Raw genomic sequence first — 26,934 nt, forward strand, 5'->3', positions numbered from 1 at the left:
TGGTGGTGGCAGCATCATGCTGTGAGACCAATATGGAGCTAAAATGGAGCCATTAACTTTAATTCAATACTGAAAAAAGTTGAAACTTCCACCAGAACCATTTTTATTCATCAAAGTTTTTGTTCTTAATGTTTTTATATCATAACTCAATAAACTGAAGTCTTTATTTTTCTAATTTATTTTTATCTCGATATTTCCCAGTTGCTACTGATAGGATGTGTTGAAGCTCAATGTCCAAACAGAACCTGTTGGATCGTTTACATCCCCAAACTGACCTGCATACTGATACAAGTAAATCCAAGTTTATCTGCCAGTGATCGCTAAGGTTGGGTTTACAAAGAGAGAAGATGCTAAAAATTCGCCATAATGAAGGTAAAACTGGAGAAAGTCATGTCAAAGACAACAGGAAGACGTAACCACGGACTGGAAATGAGGATGTTAGGAAATACAGCTCAAGTTAAAGAGTTGGAGGAAGAAAGTAAAGGAAACAAGATTAAAATAAGACTTAAGAAAAGAGAAGTTGTCTTACAGTTTTGAAACCTTTTGATGAGAAATTAACGAAAGATCAAGAAGTGAGATTAAAAAAAGATAAACGGAGTGAAAAAGTATGATGTTGAAAAGAGGGAAGAATACAGAGTGAGGAGATGAAATGAAAGAAGGTTTGGAGGAAGTCTAAAACTGGGCCATGAAACGAGGAAGTGATGTGTAAGGAAAGAGAAGATTATCTGTCTGTTGGGTTAATAAAGGCTAAAGCAGCTCAGTGTCATCAGAGAGGGAGCAGGTTCTGCATCATGTCTTTATTCAACACATCAGTAAACATTTCCTCAGCATCAGTTCATATATAACAAGAAAACACAGTAAAGTCCACGGTAAACTCCAGATGTCCCATCATGCCATGCTGTCTCCAGGTCGCCTCATCTCCATCACCACGGTGGGCATGGCGGAGAGCGGCGTGGAGTAGGAGGACGCCATGCTCTGCACGCCGGCCAGCAGGATGCGCCAGCTGTACCGCAGGGCATTACAGATGTTCTGCACCACAGAAGAAGAAGAAGGAGGAGGAGCAGGAAGTTGTTAGTGGATCTTTCTTCAGGCTGAAACTACAACTGGACAGTAAATCAATATATAACACAATAAATATATGATCAATATCAACAAATAATACAACTAATAGAATATTAAATGTATGGAATATTCACTGAATTCTGATCCAGAACCGCACAGCATTCTGGGAGATGTAGGCAGAGGGAAGACTTTAGCTGCTCAACCTCTCACAGCTAGCTAACGCTGGTGGAATCAACTAGAGAGTGAGTGGTTGCTAGGTAACCACTCACTCTTTGGTTACCTAGCAACAACCTGCTGAGTATCTGGTGGTTACCTAGCAACAACTTGCTGAGTAACTTGTGCAGCAGCAGTTTATTGTTTTGCCACCGTTCCTTATAACTGCTTAAAACTGAAAACCAACAGACTCAGAACTGTTGATAAAACAGGAAATGCAACACCACAAAAAAACTAATCAATAATTATCAATAGACTGATATGAAATGCTCATATTGTGATACAGTTTTCAGTCATATCGTCCAGCCACAGCTGAAACCTTTGCTATTCTCCAGTTTGAACCTTTAAACCGAAGATCAAACCAACAACAAAATCTGTCTGGAGAGTTCAGATCCAGAAGCGATCATATTTTATAGCGATTATATTTTTATGTTTCCTCTGGAAAGAGGAAGGAGGACGAGGAGAGAGGAAGTGAAGACCACTCTCACATCAACCAGAACCACTGAGTCCAGTAGGACTGGTGGGAAAACGGTTCTGGTCTCCAGTTCAGCTTTCAGCGCCTACAGGTCGTCACCGTGGTTCCGTTGATTCTGCCCACAGTCCAAAAACACGACAGGTGGCTCCACTGCCCTCCACCAGTACACAGATAAACAAATATGGAGGATTATAGTGGCACCTAGAGGCTCCTTCCAGTACTGCATCTAAAAGTTTAAGGTTTTATGGTGATAAACTGTCCACTGAATCAACAGAACGGGACAAAACGTCCCGCTGGACGGCGTCCTCTGGGTCTGAACCGGGACGTTTCTTTACAATATTATCTCTCTCTCAGTGATTGAGACTCTCTGGTTATCAGTTCAGGGAGGTGGGGTCAAAGGTCAGGACTACAAAACAGAGTCAATGTTTAACAGCTGCAGCTGAAAGACTGCTGGAATGTCAACAAGCAGAAAAATCTGAAGTTTGTCTTTAATAAATGTTTCATATTAATATACAACACATCTGTGTTCTTCGTTAACATGTTTTGTTATTTCCAGGTAAAACTTTGACTAGATTTAACGTCAAACATTTGTTTATTTTTTGTTATTGATGTATTTTTATATTAATGCCATTAATGCTGAGAGTTTTTATTTAACAGAAAAGTGACAAAAGAATGTCCAACCAGGTCAAAGGTCATCTTACCTTCCGACACTTCTTGCACCTCTTCTTCCTCTTTCTCTTCTTCTCCTCCTTCCTCCTCCTCCTGTCCTCCTCTCCTTTGTCTTCCTCCTCTCCCTCCTCTATCAGGGGTTCGTATTTATCTGGAAGGACGCAGAAGTAAACGTCTTTGGAGGTTTTCTGTTGCTTCTTTGCCTCCAGAGGAGCCGCAGCCTCCTCCTGCTCCTCTGCTCCCATCCCTCACTCCTCTCCTTTCACCTCCTGCTCCTGTTTTACGGCTGAAGGACCTTTGAAACAAGGAGGAGTCAAACTTTATGAGTAGCCTGAAGCTCCCTGCAGACTCAGGAAACACGGGAAAACATCAGATTACAGAGGAATGCGGAGAGTTTGGGGAAATCAGAGGAACTCAGATGTTCAGCAGGTTGTTTGCTTTGAAGAAAAATCACTAAAATCCTGAAAACCAACAAAGACATGAAGCCATTCCTCTAAACTGTGAAGGTTTTCATTTCTGGAAAGTAAACTGAAAGCCTCCTAAAAATAGATGACTGCTGTTGTATAGATCAGTTTTTCTTGGACTTGTTAGTTTCAGTTCTGATGTGAAACAGGATCCAGTGACTTCAACCTCAACTGGATCTGGATCTGGATCTTTCCCAGATATATTTATGCATCATCATTCATAAGCCAGACCATCCATAAACACCTTACAAGCACAGTAATACACTCTTTCATGCTGTCATGGCTTCTTCCTTTAAGTCCAGATTGGTACAGAACTTGTTTCTCATTTTCAGCCAGCGTCTTCATGGTTTTGGTTTCCATGACGTTTGTTCTTGTATATGATGGATGAACATCCAGGCTGATTCTTTTGATTTACTGATGTTGCCTCCAATTTATTCAAATGTTATTAATTAATTACAGCTGGGACTTTAAAGCATCCTTTCATTTAATTAATTACATTGATTTTAAAGCAATTAATCGCATTTCCCTGAGCTATAATCTTACTCTTCATGTGTTTCTGGTAGGTCCATAAATCTGGTGCACAAGCTACATCCACTAACAATAATGATGGACGACAAAGTCTTTTTTCTCGGCCCACTGGGGTTAATTTCTGTTTCTAAGATGATCTGATTGGATTATTGTTGTGCTAAAGGAAGTTAGCTTATCAGCGAAACTATCCAAGCTTAAAATAGCATCTCAATGCTAAACATGTTGCTAATGCTAATGTCCATTAGCGATCAGGGCTTCCTGAAACACAGGAAAGCTGAACTTTACTCCAATCTGATGAACAACAGATTAAAAATATTCAATAATTTACCAGTAAAAATGGATTTTGAATTACAAATGCAGCTTATTTTTTCTGTTTGGTTTTTCATTTAAATGTGATTAATGAATCACCTAGCTCTTCTGATTGGATGGGATGACCATAAATTAAATCTTTATCTTAATCTTGTTATTTTTGTAGAGGATTTTTTTTTTTTTACCTTTGACTTGTTTTTGACTTGTTTTTGACAAAGAATTAAAACGTTAGCATCAACTCAGAACCTGAGAATCTCTTCCTGGTTTGAGTTTAAATTTCTGTTTGAACAGTATGACTGTATCGTCTTTCATTTTTCACTCAGGCAGGAACAAGAACAGCTATTTTTATCCTCAGGGCCTTGAGAAAGAAACCAAGGAAAGCTTAGAAAATTATGGAAGAAAATAACTTTTAGTCAGAAGCTTGTTCACATGTGGCTGCTTTATTACATTGTCACAACAGGAAAGTCCAGTGCTGTGTAGAAATATATCACATAGATCAGCTGCTACAGACACTGACATGAAACTAAGGCTTCAGGGTGAAGCGACTTTGCACATTTAAACGGCTTCATGGATAAATACAGACGTAATCATTTCAAACATTGTCACATTACCCTAAATGAACTACAATTAACCAACAAACCCGGAAGAAAATGGCTTCCATGTTTTCTGTTTTTTAATCTACATGTGTGGGTTTGTGTTAAGTAGTGTGTTCCCCGAGAGGCTGATGCTCCCTGGCTTCATGAGGCTTTCTGGGATTTTGACGCTTTTTGACCCTGAAGAAAGAAAAGCAAAAATAATAGAAAAAGAAGTGGTTGCAGATATTAACATCATCTTGATTTGTTCTTTTATAAAAGCTCTCCAACCACTTAGTCTCCTTCTCTAATTAGCTTGTCTTCTTTTTTCAACTTCCTTTACAAAAACTGCTAATGACAGAATAAACTCCAAGTCACTTTCTGGAGGGTTTCTGGAAACATGAAGGTGACGGCAGAATGCAGTTGCTAGAGGAACCTAAATGAGCGTAATGGAAATAAAGTCAACTGAGGTGTGACCACGCATACAGAAAGTTGCTGGCTACTTGAAATGTCATGTAACAGTTTGTTCAAAAGCCTGAGAGCGCTGACAGGAAGTGGGCATCCTGTGTGTGTTCGAGGTTGTGTGTTTTCTGTTACGAGTCTATGTGGAGTGATAACAGGAATTTGGTTTCAGTGGTTTTCATTTGCTCAGCCCTCTAGTTTCATTTATGTTCACTGACCTGAAACGCTACACCAATCAACTTTATGGGAACTCAAACTCCATCTTAAATGTTACTAATGCAACAGCAAGACTAGATTCCCTCCGAATGTTTGAGTGAATGGCTCAAAAAAGACTCTTATATCTTCTAGAAACAGAAACTGAGGAGCACATAACACATTCAGAACATTTCCGAAGTGTAACATGGTGTCATTTCTCCCACAAAAGTCTTGCTTACCAAAGTCAGACGCCAGAAGAAGCCACCAAGTTCAAAGTCAGGTCAACTGGCCAGAGTCAAAAAGATAAGGTCAGTTCGCTGGGCAAGATCCCAGAGATCGAAGGCCTAGTCAAAGTTCATTGTCAGGTCACAAGACTCAGGTTCCAAACTCAAACTAATGGACAAGAAATACGGTTTAAAGTCCCCAAGGATCAATGGTTGTGGTTGTAAGGACAAGTCAAACCTGGAGTTCCTGCCTTCGCTCTGAGACCAACATACACCAGCTGCAAGTCAAAAGCTTGGAAGGTTTTGAGTCAAACTTTTAAAAAATCAGAATAATTTTTGATGTTCGAAACCAAAATCTATGGAAGTCCTGACTAGTCGAGACGTAGAAGGAAAGACCAAGTGGTTGGTACTTCAAACGACTTTCTACTGTTTTACAGAAGAAAACTACTACATCAAGTGGAAGACCCAACCTTGGTTCTCTGTTAGCTTAGCCACATTCCACTGTGTTTGTTCATGTTGTTGTAAACGTTTCTACTGTCAATCAGGACAAACTTCCTGTTTCTTACATTTCCTTCAGGCAGACTGACGGTCAGCCCATTCGGGGTCTTCACACCCAGACTCAGCTTCTTCTTCCAGAGGTAATAATACTCCACACACTCGGACAGGGACTTGGACCGAACCTAAAGGACACAAAACGGGTCAGATATGTTGGTTCGTATTGGACCAGAACCAGACCGAGCCCCAAACTCACCACTTTCTGGACGCTGCTGAAATCTTTATAGTGGATCTGCAGGGATTTAACCAGCAGCTTCTTCTCTGCGGCGCTCCACTGAACACCTGCAACACACGCAGATGTTAATGAAACATCTACCTGCTGTATTTCTGGATTCATTCAGACATTACTGCTTGGTTCTGATCAACAGGTACCAACTGACCGGTCTGGTTGGAGGAGGTCTCCGGTTCTGATAGCATCTTCTCCACCGTCAGCTGACAGAGAGAACAGATTATGATTAGATCAAACAGAAGAAACGAATAAGATAAAAACATATCAACTAACAACCAGCAGGCACTTAAACTGGAAAACATTCCCATCTCTGTTTTTTTCTTATTATAGAGATTTTTTTCTAGAAGTTGAAAACATATTTTTACTGTTTTTGTCTCTTTGGAGGATTTTCACTGGTTACTGGTTTTTACTCCTTTTTTGTTTTCCTTGAGGTGAGATTCAGTACTGTTGCTTTTCATTCTTTTGTTCAGATTTTTGGTGGTTTCTTTTATTTTCTCTGTGTGGATATTTCTACACCTGTATTGTTTTTTTTCCCACATTTTCCATCTGTTTGTGTGTCTGTTTTGGTATATTTGTTTCTTCCCTTGTGTTTCTTATGGCTTCAGTCTCTTTAGGATTATTGGTAAAGGTTTTCTTCCTATGGGACCCATAAGGTCTCTTCAGATAATAAAACCAGTCCAGTTGATGATTCTCCTCATATTAATAAATTCCTTCTGAAAACTTTCCTTACCAGGAAGTCTCCTTTGCACTGTGCCAGCAGCTGCAGGGCGTGTTCTGGCCCGGTCCGGGCTCCTGGTACCACACTGGACCTGGCCATCATCAGCAGAGCCTCCACTGCAACAACAGAACAAGAACGTTTTAAATTAATTTCCAAATTAAGGACATTCTGTAGCTGTTTTTATTTCTTTGACCTCTCTGCTGATCGACGGGACGCTCCATCTCGTCATATGGCGTCCACAGCAGCAGTGCATTGTGGGAGTCGGCCCAGGCGTATTTTCTGTCCAGTAGAGACGGGATCTCAGCCTGGAAGCTCTTCCCAAAGTTGATCCGCCTGAGATTAACAGCTCACAGTTAGTAAGGGACGTTATTCCTAAAAACGGACTTCAGAAGTTGAACACATACGGCTTGATGCCTCCTGTTGCTATGGGCTCCGGTGGAGGACAGGCGGTTGCCATAGGAACAGGGTCACCTAAACCTGTCAATCAGAGACTTGTCTTAAAGCTGCAGCTTTAACCCCACATGTTGCCCACCCACTCTGACTCCTCAGTTTTATTCAGGACTTACTGTGCAGCTGCATGGTGTCTGCTCTCTGCTGCTTCCTGGTGGTGACGGAGCGGTACAGCCCCGGCCCAGGCCTGTCGGGGCGTAGCATCGGGGGAGGGGTGTAGTGACCCGGATCAGCCGTCTGAACCCGGCAGTCCGTAGATCCAGCCTCTTCCTGCTCCTTCAGATGCATTATGCTGCGGTAGAGCACAGCGCCCCCGCTGGCTGACGTGGGCATGACGCCTTTCTTCTGCCCGGACATTCCTCTGGTTTGGACCGGCACTGAGACGGGCATCACGATGGACGCTGGGCTTTGAGTGGGAGGAGAGGTGTCCTAAAGACAGCAAGGACAGGAACGTCAAAATGTTCAGCCTAAACTTTTTAAACTGCTCTTTATTCTGGCCACTAGAGGGCAGGCTTTCTTTATAAATCTAAGCATTTCTACCAATTACCTTTTGGGACATAAATGTGAACATCTAAAGTATGTTTAAATAACCATTTATAACATCTTTGGTCAAACAGAGCCAGAAAAAAGTAGTGCAGACCTTTTTCAGCCGTGTCGGCGATCTGAAGCCGCTGTGGGAGCGCATGTGTCCGTTTAATGCTGGGAGACTCTTAAAGTCACGGTTACACACCGTGCACAGCAGCCGGCACCTGCTTCCAGAAACACAACATGAAACCATCTCCATCTGAGATATCGCTGATGATCACCAGCTAGTAACAACCGGACTACCTGGAGTCCAGAACTCCAGCGGCTCTTAAAGGCTGCAGCTGCTTCACCTGGAACCAGCAGGGAAAACACAACTTAGACATCTCAAAGTATTGGTTTGATTCATTTTCAGCTAAACAGCATCAAAACGAACCCAGTTCCAGTCTGGCTGGCTTTCAGTCCCTTTTCTTGGCCCTCTTCTTCCTCCTCTACTCTCATGTTTACAGCTCCGTCCCGCAGACAGACCCGGGGTCGGACCAGAACTGCTGCAGGCAGGGCCTCTGTCCAGAGGGGAGAAGCTGGTCTCAGGGCTGCCGGCGGCCTCCTCCGCCTCGCTCTGCCCCGGCAGGAGGTGCTGGGTTCTCTGGTGGGGATGGGTGCTGTCGGAAGACAGGAAGTAGCTGCAGGGGTCACTGGGAGAAAGCGCGGCGGCAGGGTCCCTGCTCAGCGGGTTGGACGTTTGTTTAGGACAACCTGTCCGCATCTGAGGACCTGGACTGGAGACGGCTGGCGCCGGAGGGTAGTGAGGACTTGGACCTGGGGTTGTTGGGCTGCAGAAGGGCTGCTGGTTGTTGTTTCCATGGTAACCCTCATGGTAGAACTGGTTGTTGGGGAAGTCCTCAGCAGGGGAAGAGCTCATCTCAATGGAGCTCCATCTGCCCATGGCGTCGGCTACAGAGGTGGAGCCCAGAGGGGGACACTGCACCTGGGACAGGGTGGGGGACATGGAGTCCCAGGTGGGTGGGGCTTGACCAGCTGGGTCGCTCTGATCAAACACGCCGCCAGCATGAATTGATGGAGTGTTATAGGCTTTGACTGTTCGCTCCACCTCATCCGTGTGTGGCGTCTCACTTGTGCTGTACTGGTACTGGGAGGGTGACTGGTTCTGGAACAGATGATCAGGGAACTGTCAGACTCACTGCTGGTTCTGCTGGGTTAGCAGGATGATGATTCTTACCTGGTAGGAGAACGCACTCCCGTTGAGATAGCATGACAGATCGGAGGACGCCTCACACTTGTTCCAGTCGGTGTAGTCCAACTCTGGGTCCGGGTTCTGGTTGTACAGGAAGTGCTGAGGTTGTGGAGTGAGGTGAGGGGAGCTGACCTGAGGACTGTGGAGGAGAGGGGAGTGGTAGGAGGAGTTGACCTGGGCTGAATGGAGGTGAGCAGAGGTCATCTGGGGCTGGTAGAAGAGGTGGGAGGGGGATATCTCCATCTGCGGTGAAAGGTGCGGGGAGGTGACCTGCGGCTGTGTGAGGTGAGTGGAGGTCATCTGGGACTGGGGGAACTGAAAGGACGAAGCCTGGGTCTGCAGTCTGAGGTTTGGTGAGGTTACCTGACCCATGTGAGGGGATGTATTCTGGGGCGGATACACGTGAGGCGAGGACACCTGGAATAAACAAATGTTTAGAAGCAAGCAAGGCTTTAGAAATATTAAATCTGTTTTGATGAACTAAGCAGGAACCTTGGTAGGAGAAGGATTTCCATGGTTCCTGAATAAGGAGGTGGAGAAAGGAGGGAGGGCGTGCGTCCGAGAGGACTGGTGGACGATGGGAGGAGGAGACGCTGCCGTGAATGTCCACAAGTCAGACATGTCTTCATGCACACACACTGCTGTGGATCCTGAGCACATGGATGGATGGTTTATGTGCAGCAGGTGATTATTGATCTGGACAGCATCACCTGTAGAGAGAAAGATTACAGAGGAAAACACTTTAAATCACAAGAAACCCAACATGTTCCTGACCTGTCAATTAGAAAAACATTGATTGAAAGGCTGAGAGAGAAAACTTGTCTGACATCAGGTCTTTGTTCAGTTCGCGTTTCGAAATGATTCAGACCTTTTCTTTCCCCCGATACCATTAGTGGTGAACTGGGTCTAGAAGTCAATGTTGTTGTGTCTGACTGATCAAAAAGGTTTCTTGAACAATGTCGTTTGAGTAGAAGAGACCAAAGACCAGATGACCACAAAGCGCAGAGCGACATTTGACGTCATTAAACGCATCTGGTGAGCTGGTATGCACGGAAGTGGAGGAGTGATGATCTGAGCTTCTTGTTCAGCCACAGGTCTGGGGCACCTTGCAGTAACTGGGTCCTAACTGGGTCAGGAAAGTTTCTCCACAGCGGCAGAGTCCTGCTAAGACGCGAGTCCCTCCAAGATCACCACCGAAGCGCTCTGTCCGAGGAACTTCAACCGATCCTCCACCACATCCCGGCTGCCAGCTCAGTCTCGACGCCTCCAGTAAACCCGGCCTACATCTGGGTACGCCTACTGACTTCCGCCATGATCACCAGAACCCTAGAACCACCACACAGTTTCACTCTTGCACTCCAGCCATGTGGACCTTCAACTACCAGATGCTCTGTGGTCTCAATCCAGGCCTGTTGTACCAACCTCTGCCTGTAAAGGAGTCAGTTAAACTCTCTGCTCAGCATATTGGGGTCATGGTTTTCCCCATGACCCCAATATGGGGTTTGTGGACCCCTAGGTCCATCAAATATACCCTTGATTCCTGGGGAATCAAATACATTTCAGGGATCATTTTTAAATATCGAGGATAAATGAAGACTTTAGGACTAAGTTTTGTTAATGCTGCTGTGTTTCTAACTTCTGGCCGTGATGCTAAATTTTCAGCGACTATCGGAGCAGATCTTTTATTGGTGCTGATGTACCGACCTCACAGAAGCGACATGTATCTGTATGACTAAGTGTGAACGTGTGATAACAGGACACAACTAAGAGTTCGCACCCAGAAATGATAAACCCAGCTTCCTTCTTACTAATGATTTCAACTTTTCAAAACAGAAAACTGCATTCCATAAAAACCCTCTAGTTTTACAACCACATTTAGATTTTTTTCAACTGGATTTGAATGAAACTGATTAAAACCTAAGTCTGAATTTCTGAAAGAAGAAGCTTTTTGTAGATTTTAAACAGCTTAAACTGTGGACTCGCCTTCAATAACTTCTCCTTTGGAAATTCAGATATCAAAGAAAGCATAAACCATCTTGATTAAAAAGTTCATAGAAGACATTTAAAGGTTGGCACATAATAAACTAACAGTAAAATTATATTATGTAGACCATATGCAGAGTTGGTAGCATTATCATAAAGTTTAAATGAACATTTCTCACCTGAAACATCACCGACTCCGACTCACCGACTCCGGCTGAGTGTGTGTGAGTCTGGTTTTGTGTGTTTGCGTGTTGTCAGGAAGTGGTCACATGTTCTTCCTCTCTCTGGTCGACTCATTAGACTCTGAGCTTCTTCCTCATGATGACGACTTTAGATCAACCAGCTCAAAAATAGAGTAGACTCTCAAATAAAACTCAGTTCAAAGGGAACTTGTGTAGTTCTCATTTAACCTAATATATATGTACAAATCTACATATATGTATATATACATTACCGTCACATCACTACACATTATGTAGATTAACACAGACTGATGTTTTTAAGCTTTTATGAGTTAATGAAACAGTTAATGAAATTTCAGGTTAAAGTATCACATCAGACCAATAAAATAACATTTACTGAAAGTATGTTTAATACCTGTTTAAAGGTTGTTCTTTTCAAAAAGTATGTTTAATCTAACACTCTGGTCTCATCAGATCCATGTTCTAATTTATTGAATATCATTTTCTTTAGACATTCTGCTCATCATCTTGCTTGATTCCACCTGAGGCTCTTCTCCGTATTTCAGCTGAACTTTTCTGAACCGAGACTTCGTGGTTGTTCCTGGAATCAGCTGCAGTCACGCTCTCAGACGGGGGGTAAACGCTCCAGGTTGACCACTGGCACCACTGAGGCCTCCACTCTCCACAACTTCTCTATTTCTGCTTTCAGCCGTTGGTATTTCTGGAGTTTCACCTTCACCTGTTGTTATTGATTGGGATTGCTACATCTACCTCTGCTGGAGTCTTTTCTGCCTTGTCCACTTGTCTCCATTCCTCTATTTGTGAGACGACTGGCACTAGTTGACTGGACCTCTGTCAAATTGGGTCAGCCATTTTAAAGAAGGGGGGATTATTTGGGCAGTTATTTGTGTTATGTTGCACATTTTTGTCATTTCTGTTAATTTTCAGGTCAAAGTTCATTTTTATTGATAATGACTGATTTGTAAATTCAATAAAAAGGTAAAAGACCCAACCAAGTGAACACTTTTTGTAGACACTATGCAGTATGTGCTTCAGTTACTTATGCTGGAGCATTAGTGTTGGTCATGGTGTCATTTAAATATAGAAACTGACTTATTTCAACTGTATAAAATAAACCTAAACTATATTAATGTAGTTCAATCAATCCATACTACAAAGAGATAAAATAAAGTCAGACAGATATTAAGAACAAAAGCTAGTTGAACAAATTCAGATAAATAAAAAATCCACCAAGCGGAACTTTTGCCAGTTTAAAAGAAGATCAACCCCAGAAACATTACAGGGACGGACTGAACGGAAACTCCAGTATTAAACATGACCTTTTACTTCAGAATAAGAGCACAGATCCAACTCGACTTTAATTCACACAGCTTTATACAAGCACCCAATTAATCGGTTTAAATATGAAAAATATGCTAATTATCCGAATATTTGGTTCGATTAAAATATCAGCAGTCATAACAAGAATATTAAGAGCAAGTTAAAGTGATACTTTAGTTGCAAGAAGAGGGATGTTAAATATAAAACAAAGACATATAGAAAGAAAAAATATAGAAACAAAAAAATCCCAATTATAAACAGATGACCAAATTAGACATACATTTTATGACAAATGTATGTTAAAGGCCTTTAAAACCTGAGATAAAGAGGCATTAAAACACAAACATGGAAATGGAACTTAAAACATAATTCACAAACACCATCAAATTTAGTCTGGTTAGAGAAAAAAGTAAAGAATGAAGGCTTATATTAATAAAAAATACATGTAAATCAGCAAAATAACATGAAAAGCACTTAAGTGTTTCAAACACAGACTGTAAGTGTAAGAAGTTTCTTTTTTTATAATAATAATTTGTGGGGTTTTTTCGTTTGTTTATTGGTTCCCAAATAGAATTTTTTATTGGAAAACTGTACCGTGACATTTGTTATCATATGTGTATATGGTATCAAAACACATCAGCTTTCAGCTTTTATTCTGAAGGGTGTAACGGAAGTTGTGTATCTAGTGGGCTAAACGGACACCGCTGGTGTACAGAAGCAGCGTCTCCCCGGTTCAGGTCAGTAGCTCGTTTACTTCTATATCCATATATTAAAGTGTAGTTTTAAGCCGTGACCTTCATAAAACTGTTGGTTTGTTGGTTTCTCTGTAGAAACCGGAAGATAACAATGCTAAAGCTAATGGTAGCGCTGCTGTTGGAGTTCAGAGGGCGGGGCTAGTCAAGTGTCCCCTTGGTTCCTCAAATTAAATAAATGTTAATGGTTAAAAATAAGAAGTAGAAACGTTTTTTTGGTGTAAAAATGCTAACTAAAAATAAAAATGAAATTTTATTTAAATATAATTTAAATTTATGGAAATATTTTTCAGAAAATAAACCTTGACTCCAGATTATGTTTGTTTACTAATTTTTAAATGTCTAATAATAACTAGAGGTGGGTAGAGTATCCAAAAATTATACTCGAGTAATAGTAGCACAACTTTATAATATTTTTATTCAAGTTAAAGTAAAAAGTAACCATCCAGAAAATTAAGAGTAAAAAAGTATTTAGTAAAAATGTCTCAAGTACTGAATAACTCGTCAAATAATTTTAAAATTACATAATCAGATGGACCAAAATATAAAGTTAAGTGGAAATTTTGATAATTTCATATATGTAAGTAACAAAACATAACAAAATGAGGCAGAAGAAAAATCAGTTTCTTTCAATATAAAACTGATGAAACTTTAACAAAACCTGCAGGTGTGTGTCAGTGTCTGTTGAATTTCAGGTTAAAACATGTTTGTTTTTCTTTTAGAGTGGAGCAAATCCAGAAATTTTACTAAAGTAAGAGTAGAAAGAGTTCATAATAAAATTACTGAAGTAAAAGTAACATAGTAAAAATACTCCTAAAAGTAATTTTTTTCAAAAGTTACATAAGTAAATATAATTAAGTTACTACCCAACTCTGATAATAAAACTACCTAATATAAATGTGAATAAACTATCTTGTATGTGACCTCTGACCCCAGGTGTGATGAAGCTTTAGACCCCAGGAGGACGATGCTGTCCCACCTCAGAAGGACGTTTTGTGTCCTGAGTGCCGGAGTCCAGCGGGCCTGGAGCAGCTCCAGCTGCCTCTTCATGGACCCGTCCAGCCCTGGACTGGTCCTCCAGTCTCAGTCCACTGATGTGTTCCAGAACCTGGCGCTGGAGGACTGGATTGACGCCCACGTTGACCTGCAGCAGCGCAGCATCCTGCTGCTGTGGAGGAACCGGCCCGCCGTCGTCATTGGCCGCCATCAGAACCCTTGGGCCGAGTGCAGCCTGCCAGCCATGAGGAGCGCTCAGGTCCCTGTGGCCCGGAGACGCAGCGGCGGCGGGACGGTCTACCACGACCTTGGGAACCTGAACCTGACCTTCTTTGCTTCCAAGAAGGCGTACGACCGTCGGAGGAACCTGAAGGTGGTGACGGACGCCCTGCAGAGAGTCCGGCCGCAGCTGGACGTGCAGGCCACTGACAGGTTGGACATTTTACTGAATGGACAGTACAAGATCTCAGGTAGGCTGGCGCCCCCTGCTGACGACCCAGAGTCACAGCTTCAGTTATTACAGCTGGAAACTAGAGATCAGGATGACCTCTGACCTAAACATTCAGAGCCACATAAAGATATTTACAAAGTCGGCCTTCTGTCACCTTTAAAGTACTGTTAGTTTATAAATCACTGATCAGTTTAGCGCCACAATACATTAAAGATCTGCTGCTGTTGGATCAACCTAACAGGCCTCTCAGGTTCTGGTTCTGGTTCTGCTTTCCATCCACAACCAGAACCAAGCATGTAGAAGCCACATTCAGCTTCTATTCACCACACATCTGGAACAAACTTATGGAAATCTGCAAGACAGCTGAAACACTGAGTTCCTTTAAATCTAGACTAAAAGCCCAGCTGCTTAGAGCTGCTTTTAACTATCATAAATAACAGCATTGATCAATATGTTTGATGTTTATTGATTATTTCGATGATGACATTTGACAAAATTTAATGTTTATTGGTTTCTCAAAGTGGTGACTGATGTTTTATTTTTGTATTTTGATGATCTAAAGAACTTTGAACGTTCCTGTTGCTGAAATATGCTATACACCTGAACTTGATTGATTGATTGATAACTATTGTTGTCATTGTTGTTTCCAGGCACAGCATCCAGACTCAGCAGGAAGTCGTCCTACCATCATTGTACCCTCCTCCACTCTGCTGACCGCTCCGCCATCACCACTCTGCTCCGCCCCTCCTGCCCCGGTATCCATAGCAATGCCACACCCAGCGTCCCCTCACCTGTGGCCAACCTGACAGACCACGCCCCCTCCCTGCAGTGGGAGGAGTTACTGGAGGCTGTGGTGCAGCAGTACAGCTCAGGTGCTCTGTGTTCTTCCCCTGCCTAGTGAATACGGTGAGGTCCGGTTGACTGACGTCTTTCTGTCCTCTCCCGCTCTGACCCGCAGAGTTTGGCCTCACGTCTACATCCCGGTGCATCGACCCGGCTGACGAGGTTCTGTTTCCGGGCGTGGGCAGCATGGAGGCGGAGCTACGCAGCTGGGAATGGACGTTTGGGAAGACGCCAAAATTCAGGGTGGAGACGGAGCTGGAGCTAAGGGACGAGCAGCCGGCGGCTCGCTGCAGTGCTGAGCTCCAGCTGGAGGTGAAGAACGGGCTGGTGGAGAGCTGCCGGGTGGAGGTACCGGCCGCCTGGCTTCCTGAGCGGCTCAGCGCCTCGCTGGCCCAGGCTCTGCTGGGAGAACGCTTCTGTCCACACAGGGCCACCGCTGCTCTGAGCGCGCGGCTGCGCTGCGAGAGCGGGCTGCTGCACGGCCGCCTGCGTAACCTCTGTGACGTCCTAGTGGCTGCCATGGGCTGACGACTGATGCCCCCTGCAGGCTACTACTGTCATTACAACAGTCAGACTCAACAAGCTCTAGATGCTGTGGATAGTAAACTATCCACAATACAATCATAAAAAACATGTGCAGAATAAGATTATGGCTGATAAAAACTACAGAATGCTGACTGTATTCTTAAAATTATGGTTTTAATCTCAGAATTCTACATTTCAGTCTCAAAATTGACTAAAAAAGAGTCTGAATTCTAACTTAAATTTCAAAATTATGTCCTTTTCCCACAAAATTTTGACGTTAATCTAAAAATTCTCATTTTTTCCCAGAATTCTTCCCATCCATCTTTCTTTGGCCCTAATCTTCTTCCGTATCCATAAGAATGAATTCAAGAAGAGCTTTAAATATTTTTTTATCACACTAACATTAGTCTCATCTTATATGAGACTTATGGGCTGCTGTTTACATAAAAATTTATGAATAACCAAATTTTAAATGTGTTTGAAAATAAAGACCATTTTTACATGTGGGCGTTTTTACTCATTTCTAATACAACTACATGTAATATAACTACAATTAATGTTTTTAAAAAGACGTAAATATATATATTAAAAAAACGCATGCGCAGCAGTTCATCTCCAAGCCATGTGTCCACCCGGAGGAGCTAAAATGAAGATGTGACACTCTCACGTTGGGTCAAGAAAATTTAACATTAATTCACTCGTTTACTTTAACTGTTTTGTTAACTAATTATGTAAACCAGGATTACAAACAAAGAATACGTTGACATATTTCTTGACAAAATCCACTGTTAAACCTCACTAAGATTAAGTTTTGAAAAACAGAGTGAGATATCACCCTATCGTGTTCTCAATATATGATCTTTGTCCAATGTGAGCCGTCGTGTTCGTCGGCCAGTAGACAGCCAAGTTTCAGCTGAAGCACAGCGGCACCATGGGGAAGAAACAGAAGAAATCTGGAGAGGACAGGTAGGGATGAAATGTCCTACTGTCCATAAACATCTTTCCAGGGTGGGACCGGCCCGAGAGAACTTCCCCACCGTCTTAAATCCCTGAAACGGGCCCGTTCCCCGCTGTTTGAACCGTTAGCTTATCGGCTAAGTGATGCTAACAGATGCTAACCACGAGTCATTGTAGGTGTGTGAGTCCAGGTGAGTCTGCTTACAGCCTGGAAGTGGGTTAGGATTAATTACACAACCATGAGGACTGTGGTGAACTATCTCGTAGTGGCGTAACCGTGAGCCGGGCTCCAGGCCGCAGTTTGGGGCTTACTGAGCGGTGTTATCCAGCGCGGCTAGCCGCGTTAGCTCCCACTCAGTCCTGGCTGTAAACAGCTGCCACCAGCCGCACTTCAGTTTAAAGAGGCGAACAGCTGCTTTTATTGTTACCCAGGTGAGTTTACCGGGAGACCTGTTCACCGGGCGAGAGGTGTGTTTGAACCTTTAGCTGAGAGAAGGAGGACACCTACCGTACACCTGAGTCTGCTGAGACAGGTGTGCTCCGAGTTCAGCCAACACGAACAGTTTCACCTGGAGTCGATCAATAAACAAATAGAAGTTATTACAGTATATGTTCCTACATGCAGGCTAGAAGAGAAGACAGATAATCAGGCATGGCGTTACTCTTGAAACCCAGTGGATTATACTGTTGTAACACCTGAACTTTGACCCCCAGTTCCAGAGGAGCTGAAAGGCGGAGGGAATTCAAACCATCTTTAAATCCATCCTAACAGAAAGGATCATCTCTCTGACTGCAGCGGTTCTCAGCAAATAGCCAGACTGATTTAGAGGAGCAGCAAAACCAAAGGAGCTGGATTGGCAGAGCTAGCTGGGTGACAGCTGATGACGTCACCCAGGTCATGTTACTGTGGAGCATCATCTGCTGTCTGGATATCGAGCTGTTGGCAGTCTTCAGTCAGAGGCCTCTGCAGATTCATTGAAGACTGACTGCTACTGGAGCGTTATCTGTGAAGATATGAGTTACAAATTGAAATTTTTCTTTGGGAAAATAACATATTTGAATTGAAGATTAAAAGTTTAAGGCAGAACTCCTTCAGCTCTTTAATCATCATGTTTTATACACTATACATATTCCCAGTTTGGCCTGGTGACACAGTTAAGTTTGCTGGACGATAAATTGTCCCAGAAATTATTCCGATAAACAATATTTTCTAGTAATATGTTGGTAATGAGATGATAATGCAAGAAAATGTTCTCAAAAGTCAGTAGACTTTAAATTCTGATGAACATTTAATATTGTAACTGGAAGACGTTTTAAATTATAATTTAAAAACGAATTATAAAGTCTCTGGAAACAAAATTGTCCTTAAAAAAAACAAAGCCTAGTTAAGACCAAAGAACCAGGCTGAAGAGTTTCATCATCCAGATTTAGATAGAAAGAGAGAAACAGTAAATGATGCAAAAATAAATGATTGAACTCATTGTAATTTATCATGTGAATAATTAATTTATTGCTTATTTACAATTGGTTAAACGTTTAGTCATCTTATTTCAGGCAGCAACAGGTTGGACAGGCTGTGTTCCTCTATGATCAGAGAATTAAACCACAGGAGGGTAAACATTATAGAAATGTAAAACTTTTAGTTTTCTAGTTTTTCCAGCTGGATGTTGGTGGTAAAACGTGGCGCTGTTAACAGTTAGCGCTGAGCGCTCCGAACAAAGTGAGGCTGAGTTCAGGGAGCCGGGTCACAACGAGACTGACGAGTCAGCAGGAGCTCTGATCACCTGACCACATAGTGTGTGTGTGTGTGTGTGTGTGTGTGTGTGTGTGTGTGTGTGTGTGTGTGTGACCAGTGCCAAAGATGACGGCGTGGACATCGACGCTCTGGCTGCAGAGATCGAGGGAGCTGGCGCCTCCAAAGAGCAGAAAGGGAAGAAAAAGAAGAAAGCAGCCAAGAGAGAGGACTTTGAGTAGGCCTTCATCAGCCAGTCTTCCTCTTCCCTCTGCTGCAGCGCTCTGACCCTTTTTTCTCTCCGTAGTGAGGACGACATCTTGAAGGAGCTGGAGGAGCTTTCTCTGGAGGCTCAGGGAGGAAAGGCCAAGGTACATCTGAACGCACCGGAACGCACCGTCAACCTCCTCACATTCACTGCCTCTCTCCTGCTGCAGAAAGCAGAAACCACAGAAGAAGTAGATGCTCCAGAGACTCCAAGACCAGAGAAGAAGAAAACCAGGAAGGGGAAGAAAGGCGGAGCCAGTCCAGAGGATGAGGAGGAGGAGGAAGGTCATGTTGACGGAGACAAGAACGGAGAGCAGAAGGAGAAGAACAAGGCGAGAAAACGTTAAAGTGTTTATCTGATGACATTAGCATCATAACGTCTGGAGTTCAACTTAGACCCTTTATAGATTAATCTTCATTTATTGATTATTTGTTGTTGTTTCTGCAGGCGCCTCCTGCCGCGCCGCACTCCGACGATGACGATGACGACAGCTCCTCCCGCTCCCGGCTGAAGACCAAGGCCGGGAAGAAAGGAGGGAAGAGACAGTCTGCGTCCGACGAAGAGGAACCCAAGGAGGCAGAGCCAAAGAGAGAGGGAGGGAAGGAGGAGGAGTCAAATGACGACGAGGAGGTGAGCTCCAGGAGAGAGAAGAAGAAGAGCAAAGGGAAGGTGGTGAAGGCGGAGAGCGACGGCGAGGAGGAGCAGGAGGACGAGGCGGGCGGCTTCAAGATCAAAACAGCGGCGCAGAAGAAGGCAGAGAAGAAGGAGAGAGACAAGAAGAAGAAAGAGGAGGAGAGGATGAAGCAGAAGAAGATGAAGGAGAAGGAGGCCACCGTGGAGGCCAAACCAGAACCAGAGAAGAAGACGACAGAAGCAGCGGCGCCACCTGCTGCTGTGGGGGAACAGGAAGGGGCGGAGCCAGCAGCAGAGGGTATGATGTCATCAAGTGAGTGTTTATCCGTCTGGAAGCAAAGCGATGACTTCCTGTTTTTCTTCTGCAGATGAGAACGAAGGAGACAAGAAGAAGAAGGACAAAAAGAAGAAGAAAGGAGAGAAGGAGGAGAAGAAGAAGGGTCCCAGCAAGGCCACAGTGAAGGCCATGCAGGAGGCGCTGGCCAAGATGAAGGAGGTGGGAGGCTGACTGGGGCATGCTGGGAAACGTAGTCCCACTGAGAGGCTGCAGTCTGACTGTGACTGTCTGCAGGAGGAGGAGCGGGCACGACGGGAGGAGGAGGAGCGGCTCAAGAGGCTGGAGGAGCTTGAGAAGCAGAGGCAGGAGCAGGTAGGCAGCGTCTTCTTCTACTGCTGCAAAACGTGCTGCTCGCTCAACCCAACTCACCCTGCAGGAGCGGCTGGAGCAGGAGCGCAGGGAGAAGAAGAAGCAGAAGGAGAAGGAGAGGAAGGAGCGACTGAAGAAGGAGGGCAAGCTGTTGACAAAGGCCCAGAGGGAGGCGCGGGCAAGAGCCGAGGCCACACTCAAGCTGCTGCAGGCGCAGGGTGAGGGGGCAGGGCCTGATGGAGGGGCGGGGCCTGTTTGAGGGGACGTGGCCTGTTTGAGGGGGCGTGTCCTCTCCTCAGTGGTCTCTGATTGGTCTGTTCAGGCGTTGAGGTGCCATCCAAAGACAGCGTGCCAAAGAAGAAACCAATTTATGGAGACAAGAGGAAGAAGAAACACACCGTCCAATCACCTGAAGGTACTCTTCCTCCTCCTCATCCTCTTCCTCCTCCTCTTCCTCTAAATGTTGTTTTGTTCTTTCAGAAACATCGGAGGTCACGTCGCCGGTCTCGGAGACCCCGGAGCCCGTTCCCATGGAGACGGAGAGCGGTCCGCCGGCTGCAGAGCCAGGTGGGTGGAGCGGGCGAAGGGCGGCGGGCGGAGGTCGAGCAGCTGCTAACCGCTGGTGTTTCTGTGCAGAGGCGAAGGCGGACGCTGACCTGGACGACTGGGAGGCCATGGCCAGCGACGAGGAGAAAGGTGAGAGGTCACTGAGGTCGGAGGTCACTGCTTCCTGCTGTAAGGGAGAGCAGCAGCTGATCCGTTTCTTCCTTTTATTTATGAACAAACAGAGAGGAAGAGAAGACGAGCAGCAGGTACTTCTCCTTGTGGTGCTTTGACTAGGCCGCTGCTCGGTGTGCGTTTGATTCCTTAAACTAGAGATTAAATCCTCTAACAGCCTGACGGTTTATTACTGACCGCATCACAGATCCTTCCTTACCCTCTTCATCTGATCTCATTTTAAACTTATTTGTTTTTTACTGTTTTTACAGTTAAATTAATTGGTTTTAAAATAACTGCCTTGTTTTATTTTTCTATTTAGATTTTTTTTACTTGCAGCTACAGTATTTTTTTATTATATTTTTTTAAACAGTTTTATTTAAGCTTAACATTTAGCTTTATCTTGAGTTGTTATTTATAGTGATTTAATATTTTCTATAATTTTTAATTCCTAGATTTTCTCTTATTGTAGTTAGTATTTTTAAAGTAGAGTCGTGTTTATTTAGCTCTGTGCTGCAGTAGAGCGTAAAGCATGTTTGGTTTGTTGATGTCGGCCATCTTGGTTCAGTTCTTTTACCCGACTGTTTGTTTCATGTGGTGACTCTTCACCAGAGCTGAAGAAAGTTCACATCGAGGTCAAAGAGGAGACGCCGGCTCCTCGTCAGCCGGCTGCCAGCGAGGAGGAGGAGGAAGAGGAGGAAGACGAGGACGAGGACGACGACGACGAGGATGAAGAGGAGGAGGAGGAAAGCGAGGAAGAAGCTGAGGCGGAGAAAGAGAGCGCGCCAGTGAGTCACGGGAAGAGGAGAGCGGTGAGCGAAGACGAGAGCAGCGAGAGCGACGATGATGACGGCAGGACGAAGGAGGAGCGGCTGTACGACCGAGCCAGGAAGAGGATAGAGGTGAGATTCACTCACCTCTATCACCTCAGTGTTCCTACGGGGCTGGAGTTCCAGTCAGACATTTCACGGTTTGGTGATGAAGTTTTTAAAAGCTTAAATATGGGAAACATCCACAGTTTAAGCCAGATATTGACAGGTGGTAAAGAAACAACCATGATTTTTTTCCACCTGTCTGAAGTCAAATCAGATGTAACTTTTATTATTATTTTATTATTTCACATTAGAATCAACATAATTATTCCTATTTGCTAAGTACCAGAAAACTTGGTGATAATATTTTTTAGAAATTTAGTGTATTTGTAACTTTTTTTTTTTCTTTTAGTTTTCTTGTCCCTGCTGTAGAATACTACTACAAGACATTAATATTAACAGTAATAAATTATATCATATAACCATGAATTTAAACTGTCTAATTTAGTTCATTTGTGTTATTGTAGTGTTGGAAAAGTTAGAAAACTTAAAGTGTTTGAATGTACTGTGGAAAAAGTGAGCATAGTGAGAGCTCATCTCAGTTTGACCTATCTTTGGGAACAGAAACGACGAGCGGAGAACCTGAAGAACACGGACCCGGACTGGCTCCGAGCGCCGGTGGTGTGTGTGCTGGGACACGTGGACACGGGGAAGACAAAGATCCTGGACAAGGTGACGCTGCTGCCCCCTGCTGGTGGTGTCCCTCCCTGTTTGAGGCAGAAGTTTGTAGTTTTTGTATGTTTAGTGGTTTTTATTGTTCTAGTTTTTTTAGTTTTTGTGTTTTTCGTGTGCAGCTGCGTCACACACACGTCCAGGACGGCGAGGCCGGAGGAATCACCCAGCAGATCGGAGCCACCAACGTCCCCAAGGAGACCATTGAGGAGCAGACCAAGATGGTTAAAAATGTACGACCTCTCACTCTATGCTGGATTCAGTGGTGGTTTGCAGCTTGTTGAGTTCTCTGTGTGTGTGTGTGTGTGTGTGTGTGTGTGTGTGTGTGTGTGTGTGTGTGTGTGTGTGTGTGTGTGTGTGTGTGTGTGTGTGTGTGTAGTTTGACAGGGAGAACATCAAGATCCCTGGGATGCTGATCATCGACACCCCAGGACACGAGTCCTTCAGGTACAGGCTGTCCCTGTCCTCTGTCTGTCCCCAGCCTGTCCTCTGTCCTCAGCGTCTCTGTGTCCCTGCAGTAACCTGAGGAACAGAGGCAGCTCTCTGTGTGACATCGCCATCCTGGTGGTGGACATCATGCACGGCTTGGAGCCTCAGACCATCGAGTCCATCAACCTGCTGAAGGAGAAGAAGTGTCCCTTCATCGTGGCCCTCAACAAGGTCTCCTCCTCCTCCTGTGCTTCGTCCTCCTCCTCCTCTTCTTCTTCTACTCCTCCTCTGACTCTGTGTCCTCTGAGCAGATCGACAGACTCTACGACTGGAAGAAGAGTCCTGATACGGACGTGGTCGCCACGCTGAAGAAGCAGAAGAAGAACACAAAGGACGAGTTCGACGAGAGGACCAAGGCCATCATCGTGGAGTTTGCTCAGCAGGTGATGAGCAGCCAATCACAGCTCTGCTCCCATCAGCCAATCACAGCTCTGCTTCCTGCCCCTCCCAGACTGACTGCTTCCTGTCTGTCCCCAGAGTCTGAATGCGGCGCTGTTCTTCGAGAACAAAGACCCGCGGACATTCGTGTCTCTGGTTCCCACATCGGCCCACAGTGGGGATGGGATGGGGAACCTGATCGCCCTGCTGGTGGAGCTCACCCAAACCATGCTGGCCCGCCGCCTGGCGCACTGCGACGAGCTGAGGGCGCAGGTCATGGAGGTGAGGCAGCTGGCCCCGCCCACTCTGCCTCCATCATCATCATCGTCGTCATGATGGCGGTGTGTGTGTGTCCAGGTAAAAGCGCTGCCCGGCATGGGAACCACCATCGACGTCATCCTGATCAACGGCTGCCTGCGGGAGGGAGAGACCATCATCGTCCCCGGGGTGGAGGGGCCCATCGTCACTCAGATCAGGGGCCTGCTGCTTCCGCCGCCGCTCAAGGAGCTGAGGGTCAAGGTCAGCAAGACAAACTACCAACCTGATTTATTATTACTTGTCTTCCTATTTTTTCCAGTTTTGATTCATTTTTAATGTTTGTTTGTTTTTTTTAAAAATTTTTTCTATTTTCTCACAAAACCTGGGATAAGTTTTTCTTTTCCTTTTTTCTCTTTTAAAATATTCTTTCCTGTAAAACTGGAATTACGTCGTATTTAGTAACCAATATTGTGATCATGTAGATCCCTGTGTTTGGTCTATGGATTCATTGATTCAGTTTCAGTGAATAAAAGAAGAATCACAAATTTTTAGGGGATTAATGTTGATAATGTTTTTGATTTTTTGTTTATTTTTCTGATGGCTGTGATGTCATGAATCATAAATCATATCATTTTGTTGTTTTTGTGCAGAGTCAGTATGAGAAGCACAAGGAAGTGTCGACGTCTCAGGGAGTGAAGATTTTAGGTAAAGACCTGGAGAAGACGCTGGCAGGGCTCCCCCTGCTGGTGGCCCACAAGGACGACGAGATCCCTGTCTTGAAGGTATTGTTGTGGTTTTCCTCTGAGTTGAGTTGTGGGTAATGGGTAATGGCTAACGGCTAACGACTAACGACTAACGTCTGGTGGTCAGGATGAGCTGGTGAAGGAGCTGAAGCAGACGCTGAACTCCATCAAGCTGGAGGAGAAGGGCGTGTACGTCCAGGCGTCCACGCTGGGCTCCCTGGAGGCGCTGCTGGAATTCCTCCGGACCTCCAAGGTCCCGGTGAGTAACCGCACCCCCTACCCCCCCCCACACACACACACACATTGCCCCAAACAGGAAGTCACCTATAGCTGACCACACCTCTTTTCCAGTACGCAGGTATCAACATCGGCCCGGTGCATAAAAAGGACGTGATGAAGGCGTCCACCATGCTGGAGCACGACCCGCAGTACGTGGTGCCCCCTGCTGGTACGTTGACCCGTGTCCAGGCGCCGTCTGACGGCCGGTTGTCCATCCGTCTGTCTGCAGATACGCCGTAATCCTGGCGTTCGACGTGAAGGTGGAGAGGGAGAGCCAGGAGATGGCCGACAGTCTGGGCGTCCGCATCTTCTCTGCTGAGATCATCTACCACCTGTTTGACGCCTTCACCAAGTACAGAGAAGACTACAAGAAGTCCAAACAGGAAGAGTTCAAGTAGGAAACCTCACCGACACAAACACAGGCAGTCTGAGCTGCTCCAGATCTATAGAAAACCATAAGCAGATGTTTCTATTGTCGTTCATGTTTTAACCACCGGAGGGCAGCGTTGTCATGATTTCATCACAATAACCCAAAAAACTGTAGATTTCAGAAAAACTAAATCCACAAAGCTTTAAGTAATTATTAGTTTATTTCCTGTCGTCATGGTGATTCCATTGACAGTACATCGATACTCATCGATTGGGTTTGGTGGGTTGTGATCAGTTTCATCCAGAGCCCTTTAAAGTGTCTAAAAGTCTGCAGATCTCCAGTAACCTTTGACCTTTAGAGCCTAATGCAGTGTGCCTGGTTGACGCCCACATGCTGATGCGGTGTTTCTGCCCAGGCATATCGCCGTGTTCCCGGTGAAGCTCCGCGTTCTTCCTCAGTTCATCTTCAACTCCAGAGATCCTATCGTGATGGGAGTGTCGGTGGAGGCGGGGCTTCTGAAGCAGGGGACGCCGCTCTGCGTGCCCAGCAAAGGGGTGAGAGGCGCCGGTGTGACCGTGGGTGATGGTTTTGTTTTGCATTGTGTAACCGATGCGGTGGTGGTTGCAGTTCGTGGAGATTGGCGTGGTAACCAGCATCGAGATGAACCACAAGTCTGTGGACACGGCGAAGAAAGGTCAGGAGATCTGCGTGAAGATCGAGCCCATCCCCGGGGAGTCGCCCAAGATGTACGGCCGCCATTTTGAAGCCACTGACATCATCGTCAGCAAGGTGAGGACACGCCCGTTGGGGGTCGAGGGGCTTATTCTTCCTGTTGCCATAACAACGGCTGCTCTGTGTGGGTGCAGATCACGCGGGCGTCCATTGACGCCCTGAAGAACTGGTTCAGAGACGAGATGCAGAAATCTGACTGGCAGCTCATCATGGAGCTGAAGAAAACCTTTGAGATCATCTGAACCGGACCGGATTGGACCAGAGCGGAGCCACAGAAACGCCAACCAGCCAGCCAACCAATCAGACGCTTCCTGCAGCCGGAGCGGCGGCGCGGCGATCCGTGGCGCGGCGGAGCGGAGCGGCGTGTCTCTGTGGGCAGCAGCTCCTCACTGTGTGACAGCGATAGCCTAGACTCACTCCAACGTGCCTGTTATTCAGCATCATCATCATCATCTCTCTTCTTCTTGGCCCTCGCTCTCTGATGTGCTGCCGCCGCTTCCTGCCCCAGGTTCTGCCCCCTTTCCCAGCAGCCTGGACCTCCGGACGGAGGCGGCGAGCGGCTCTGACTCTGACACGCTGACGTCTGTTTGTCTTGGCGGCCATGTTGGAAGGCGGGGGGGCAGAAGATTTTAAACTGTTTTTGCTGCAACTGCTGATGTAATAAATTCCCATGATTCTAATAAAAGCTGCAGAACGACGATTAATTTCAGTCAAGATACTTTCTAAAAACACAAAAACTTTTTTATAACCTGTGATTAGCATATTTAATGATGATTTGTCAGTAGTGGGTTTCTGGTTTAGTATTCTGTCATTTTATTGGACGACAGTAAAAACAGATGAGTTTCTGGTTCTGTTTTGATCCGTTCAATTCCTTCCTGTCTTTGTTTTTCTCCTGTCGTTCAGGTTTCATAAATATTTCCAGCTATTCATCAAACTGCTCTTTATTTCACGTCGGCCTCCATCCTGATGCATTTGGCTCGTCTGTCTGACACCAACATGACAATTTCCCACTTTTAGCTGGAAAAAATAATGAATTGTGCAGAAAGATTAAATGTCTTAAACCTGCTTGGTTAACATCTTTTACCTGAAACTGAAACAAATCAGAAGAATCTGACTTTCCTGTCGCCTCTTTGTCATCAGTTGATTTAATTCTCTGTATATTTTGATTGTTAAATTAAGTTTATCCTGTTTATCCAGCTTCTCATTCCAAAAC

The 26,934-nt window shown here is 44.9% G+C and overlaps 3 protein-coding genes across 5 annotated transcripts; 2 read left to right on the forward strand and 1 right to left on the reverse strand.

The window, feature by feature from the left end:
• Nucleotides 1-778: 778 nt before the first annotated feature.
• On the reverse strand, nt 779-11,181 carry LOC103457879 (uncharacterized). 2 transcript variants are annotated; one of them, XM_008398339.3, is made up of 15 exons: nt 11,065-11,181; nt 9,395-9,612; nt 8,888-9,319; nt 8,084-8,815; nt 7,954-8,000; nt 7,766-7,874; nt 7,242-7,554; nt 7,080-7,152; nt 6,869-7,008; nt 6,688-6,791; nt 6,109-6,160; nt 5,925-6,010; nt 5,740-5,853; nt 2,452-4,493; nt 779-1,029 (listed from the first exon to the last, which is right to left on the reverse strand). In XM_008398339.3, exons 2-14 carry the CDS (start codon nt 9,560-9,562, stop codon nt 4,458-4,460), a joined length of 2,406 nt encoding a protein of 801 aa, XP_008396561.3. In that variant the 5' UTR covers nt 9,563-9,612; nt 11,065-11,181; the 3' UTR covers nt 779-1,029; nt 2,452-4,457. The 2 variants fall into 2 exon arrangements, with proteins under 2 accessions (XP_008396561.3, XP_017165119.2); XM_017309630.2 differs by having other exon boundaries at nt 7,766-7,877.
• A 1,824-nt stretch (nt 11,182-13,005) lies between these two features.
• Nucleotides 13,006-16,479, forward strand: lipt1 (lipoyltransferase 1). The gene is made up of 4 exons (XM_008398353.3): nt 13,006-13,145; nt 14,097-14,626; nt 15,258-15,479; nt 15,566-16,479. The coding sequence occupies exons 1-4, from the start codon at nt 13,021-13,023 to the stop codon at nt 15,976-15,978; spliced, it is 1,290 nt and encodes a 429-aa protein (XP_008396575.2). The 5' UTR covers nt 13,006-13,020; the 3' UTR covers nt 15,979-16,479.
• Nucleotides 16,480-16,785: 306 nt separating this feature from the next.
• On the forward strand, nt 16,786-26,425 carry eif5b (eukaryotic translation initiation factor 5B). 2 transcript variants are annotated; one of them, XM_081612770.1, is made up of 27 exons: nt 16,786-16,941; nt 18,786-18,902; nt 18,972-19,035; nt 19,102-19,263; nt 19,380-19,863; nt 19,934-20,061; nt 20,137-20,214; nt 20,279-20,429; nt 20,534-20,626; nt 20,692-20,778; nt 20,848-20,907; nt 21,000-21,023; nt 21,541-21,830; nt 22,365-22,472; nt 22,595-22,705; nt 22,852-22,919; nt 22,991-23,132; nt 23,213-23,344; nt 23,439-23,621; nt 23,697-23,858; nt 24,248-24,379; nt 24,468-24,599; nt 24,692-24,768; nt 24,849-25,013; nt 25,405-25,543; nt 25,617-25,778; nt 25,856-26,425. In XM_081612770.1, the coding sequence occupies exons 1-27, from the start codon at nt 16,907-16,909 to the stop codon at nt 25,961-25,963; spliced, it is 3,594 nt and encodes a 1,197-aa protein (XP_081468896.1). In that variant the 5' UTR covers nt 16,786-16,906; the 3' UTR covers nt 25,964-26,425. The 2 variants fall into 2 exon arrangements, with proteins under 2 accessions (XP_081468896.1, XP_081468898.1); XM_081612772.1 differs by lacking the exon at nt 21,000-21,023.
• The last annotated feature ends 509 nt before the right edge of the window (nt 26,426-26,934 follow it).

The sequence above is a fragment of the Poecilia reticulata genome, chromosome 2 (genome assembly GCF_904066995.2).
Source record: "Poecilia reticulata chromosome 2, P_reticulata-male-v2, whole genome shotgun sequence".
NCBI lineage: Eukaryota > Metazoa > Chordata > Actinopteri > Cyprinodontiformes > Poeciliidae > Poecilia > Poecilia reticulata.

Coding starts and splice junctions, on each gene's coding strand:
- LOC103457879 (XM_017309630.2), bottom strand. CDS start 9,562: ATGTGCTCAGGATCCACAGCAGTGTGTGTGCATGAAGACATGTCTGAC. Junction 7,878..7,953: donor GCTGGAGTTCTGGACTCCAG/GTAGTCCGGTTG, acceptor TGTTTCTGGAAG/CAGGTGCCGGCTGCTGTGCA. Junction 6,011..6,108: donor GACCTCCTCCAACCAGACCG/GTCAGTTGGTAC, acceptor CGTGTGTTGCAG/GTGTTCAGTGGAGCGCCGCA.
- lipt1 (XM_008398353.3), top strand. CDS start 13,021: ATGTGTATATGGTATCAAAACACATCAGCTTTCAGCTTTTATTCTGAA. Junction 13,146..14,096: donor GCAGCGTCTCCCCGGTTCAG/GTCAGTAGCTCG, acceptor CTCTGACCCCAG/GTGTGATGAAGCTTTAGACC. Junction 15,480..15,565: donor GGTGCAGCAGTACAGCTCAG/GTGCTCTGTGTT, acceptor TCTGACCCGCAG/AGTTTGGCCTCACGTCTACA.
- eif5b (XM_081612770.1), top strand. CDS start 16,907: ATGGGGAAGAAACAGAAGAAATCTGGAGAGGACAG. Junction 24,600..24,691: donor TCCGGACCTCCAAGGTCCCG/GTGAGTAACCGC, acceptor CCTCTTTTCCAG/TACGCAGGTATCAACATCGG. Junction 25,544..25,616: donor TCTGCGTGCCCAGCAAAGGG/GTGAGAGGCGCC, acceptor TGGTGGTTGCAG/TTCGTGGAGATTGGCGTGGT.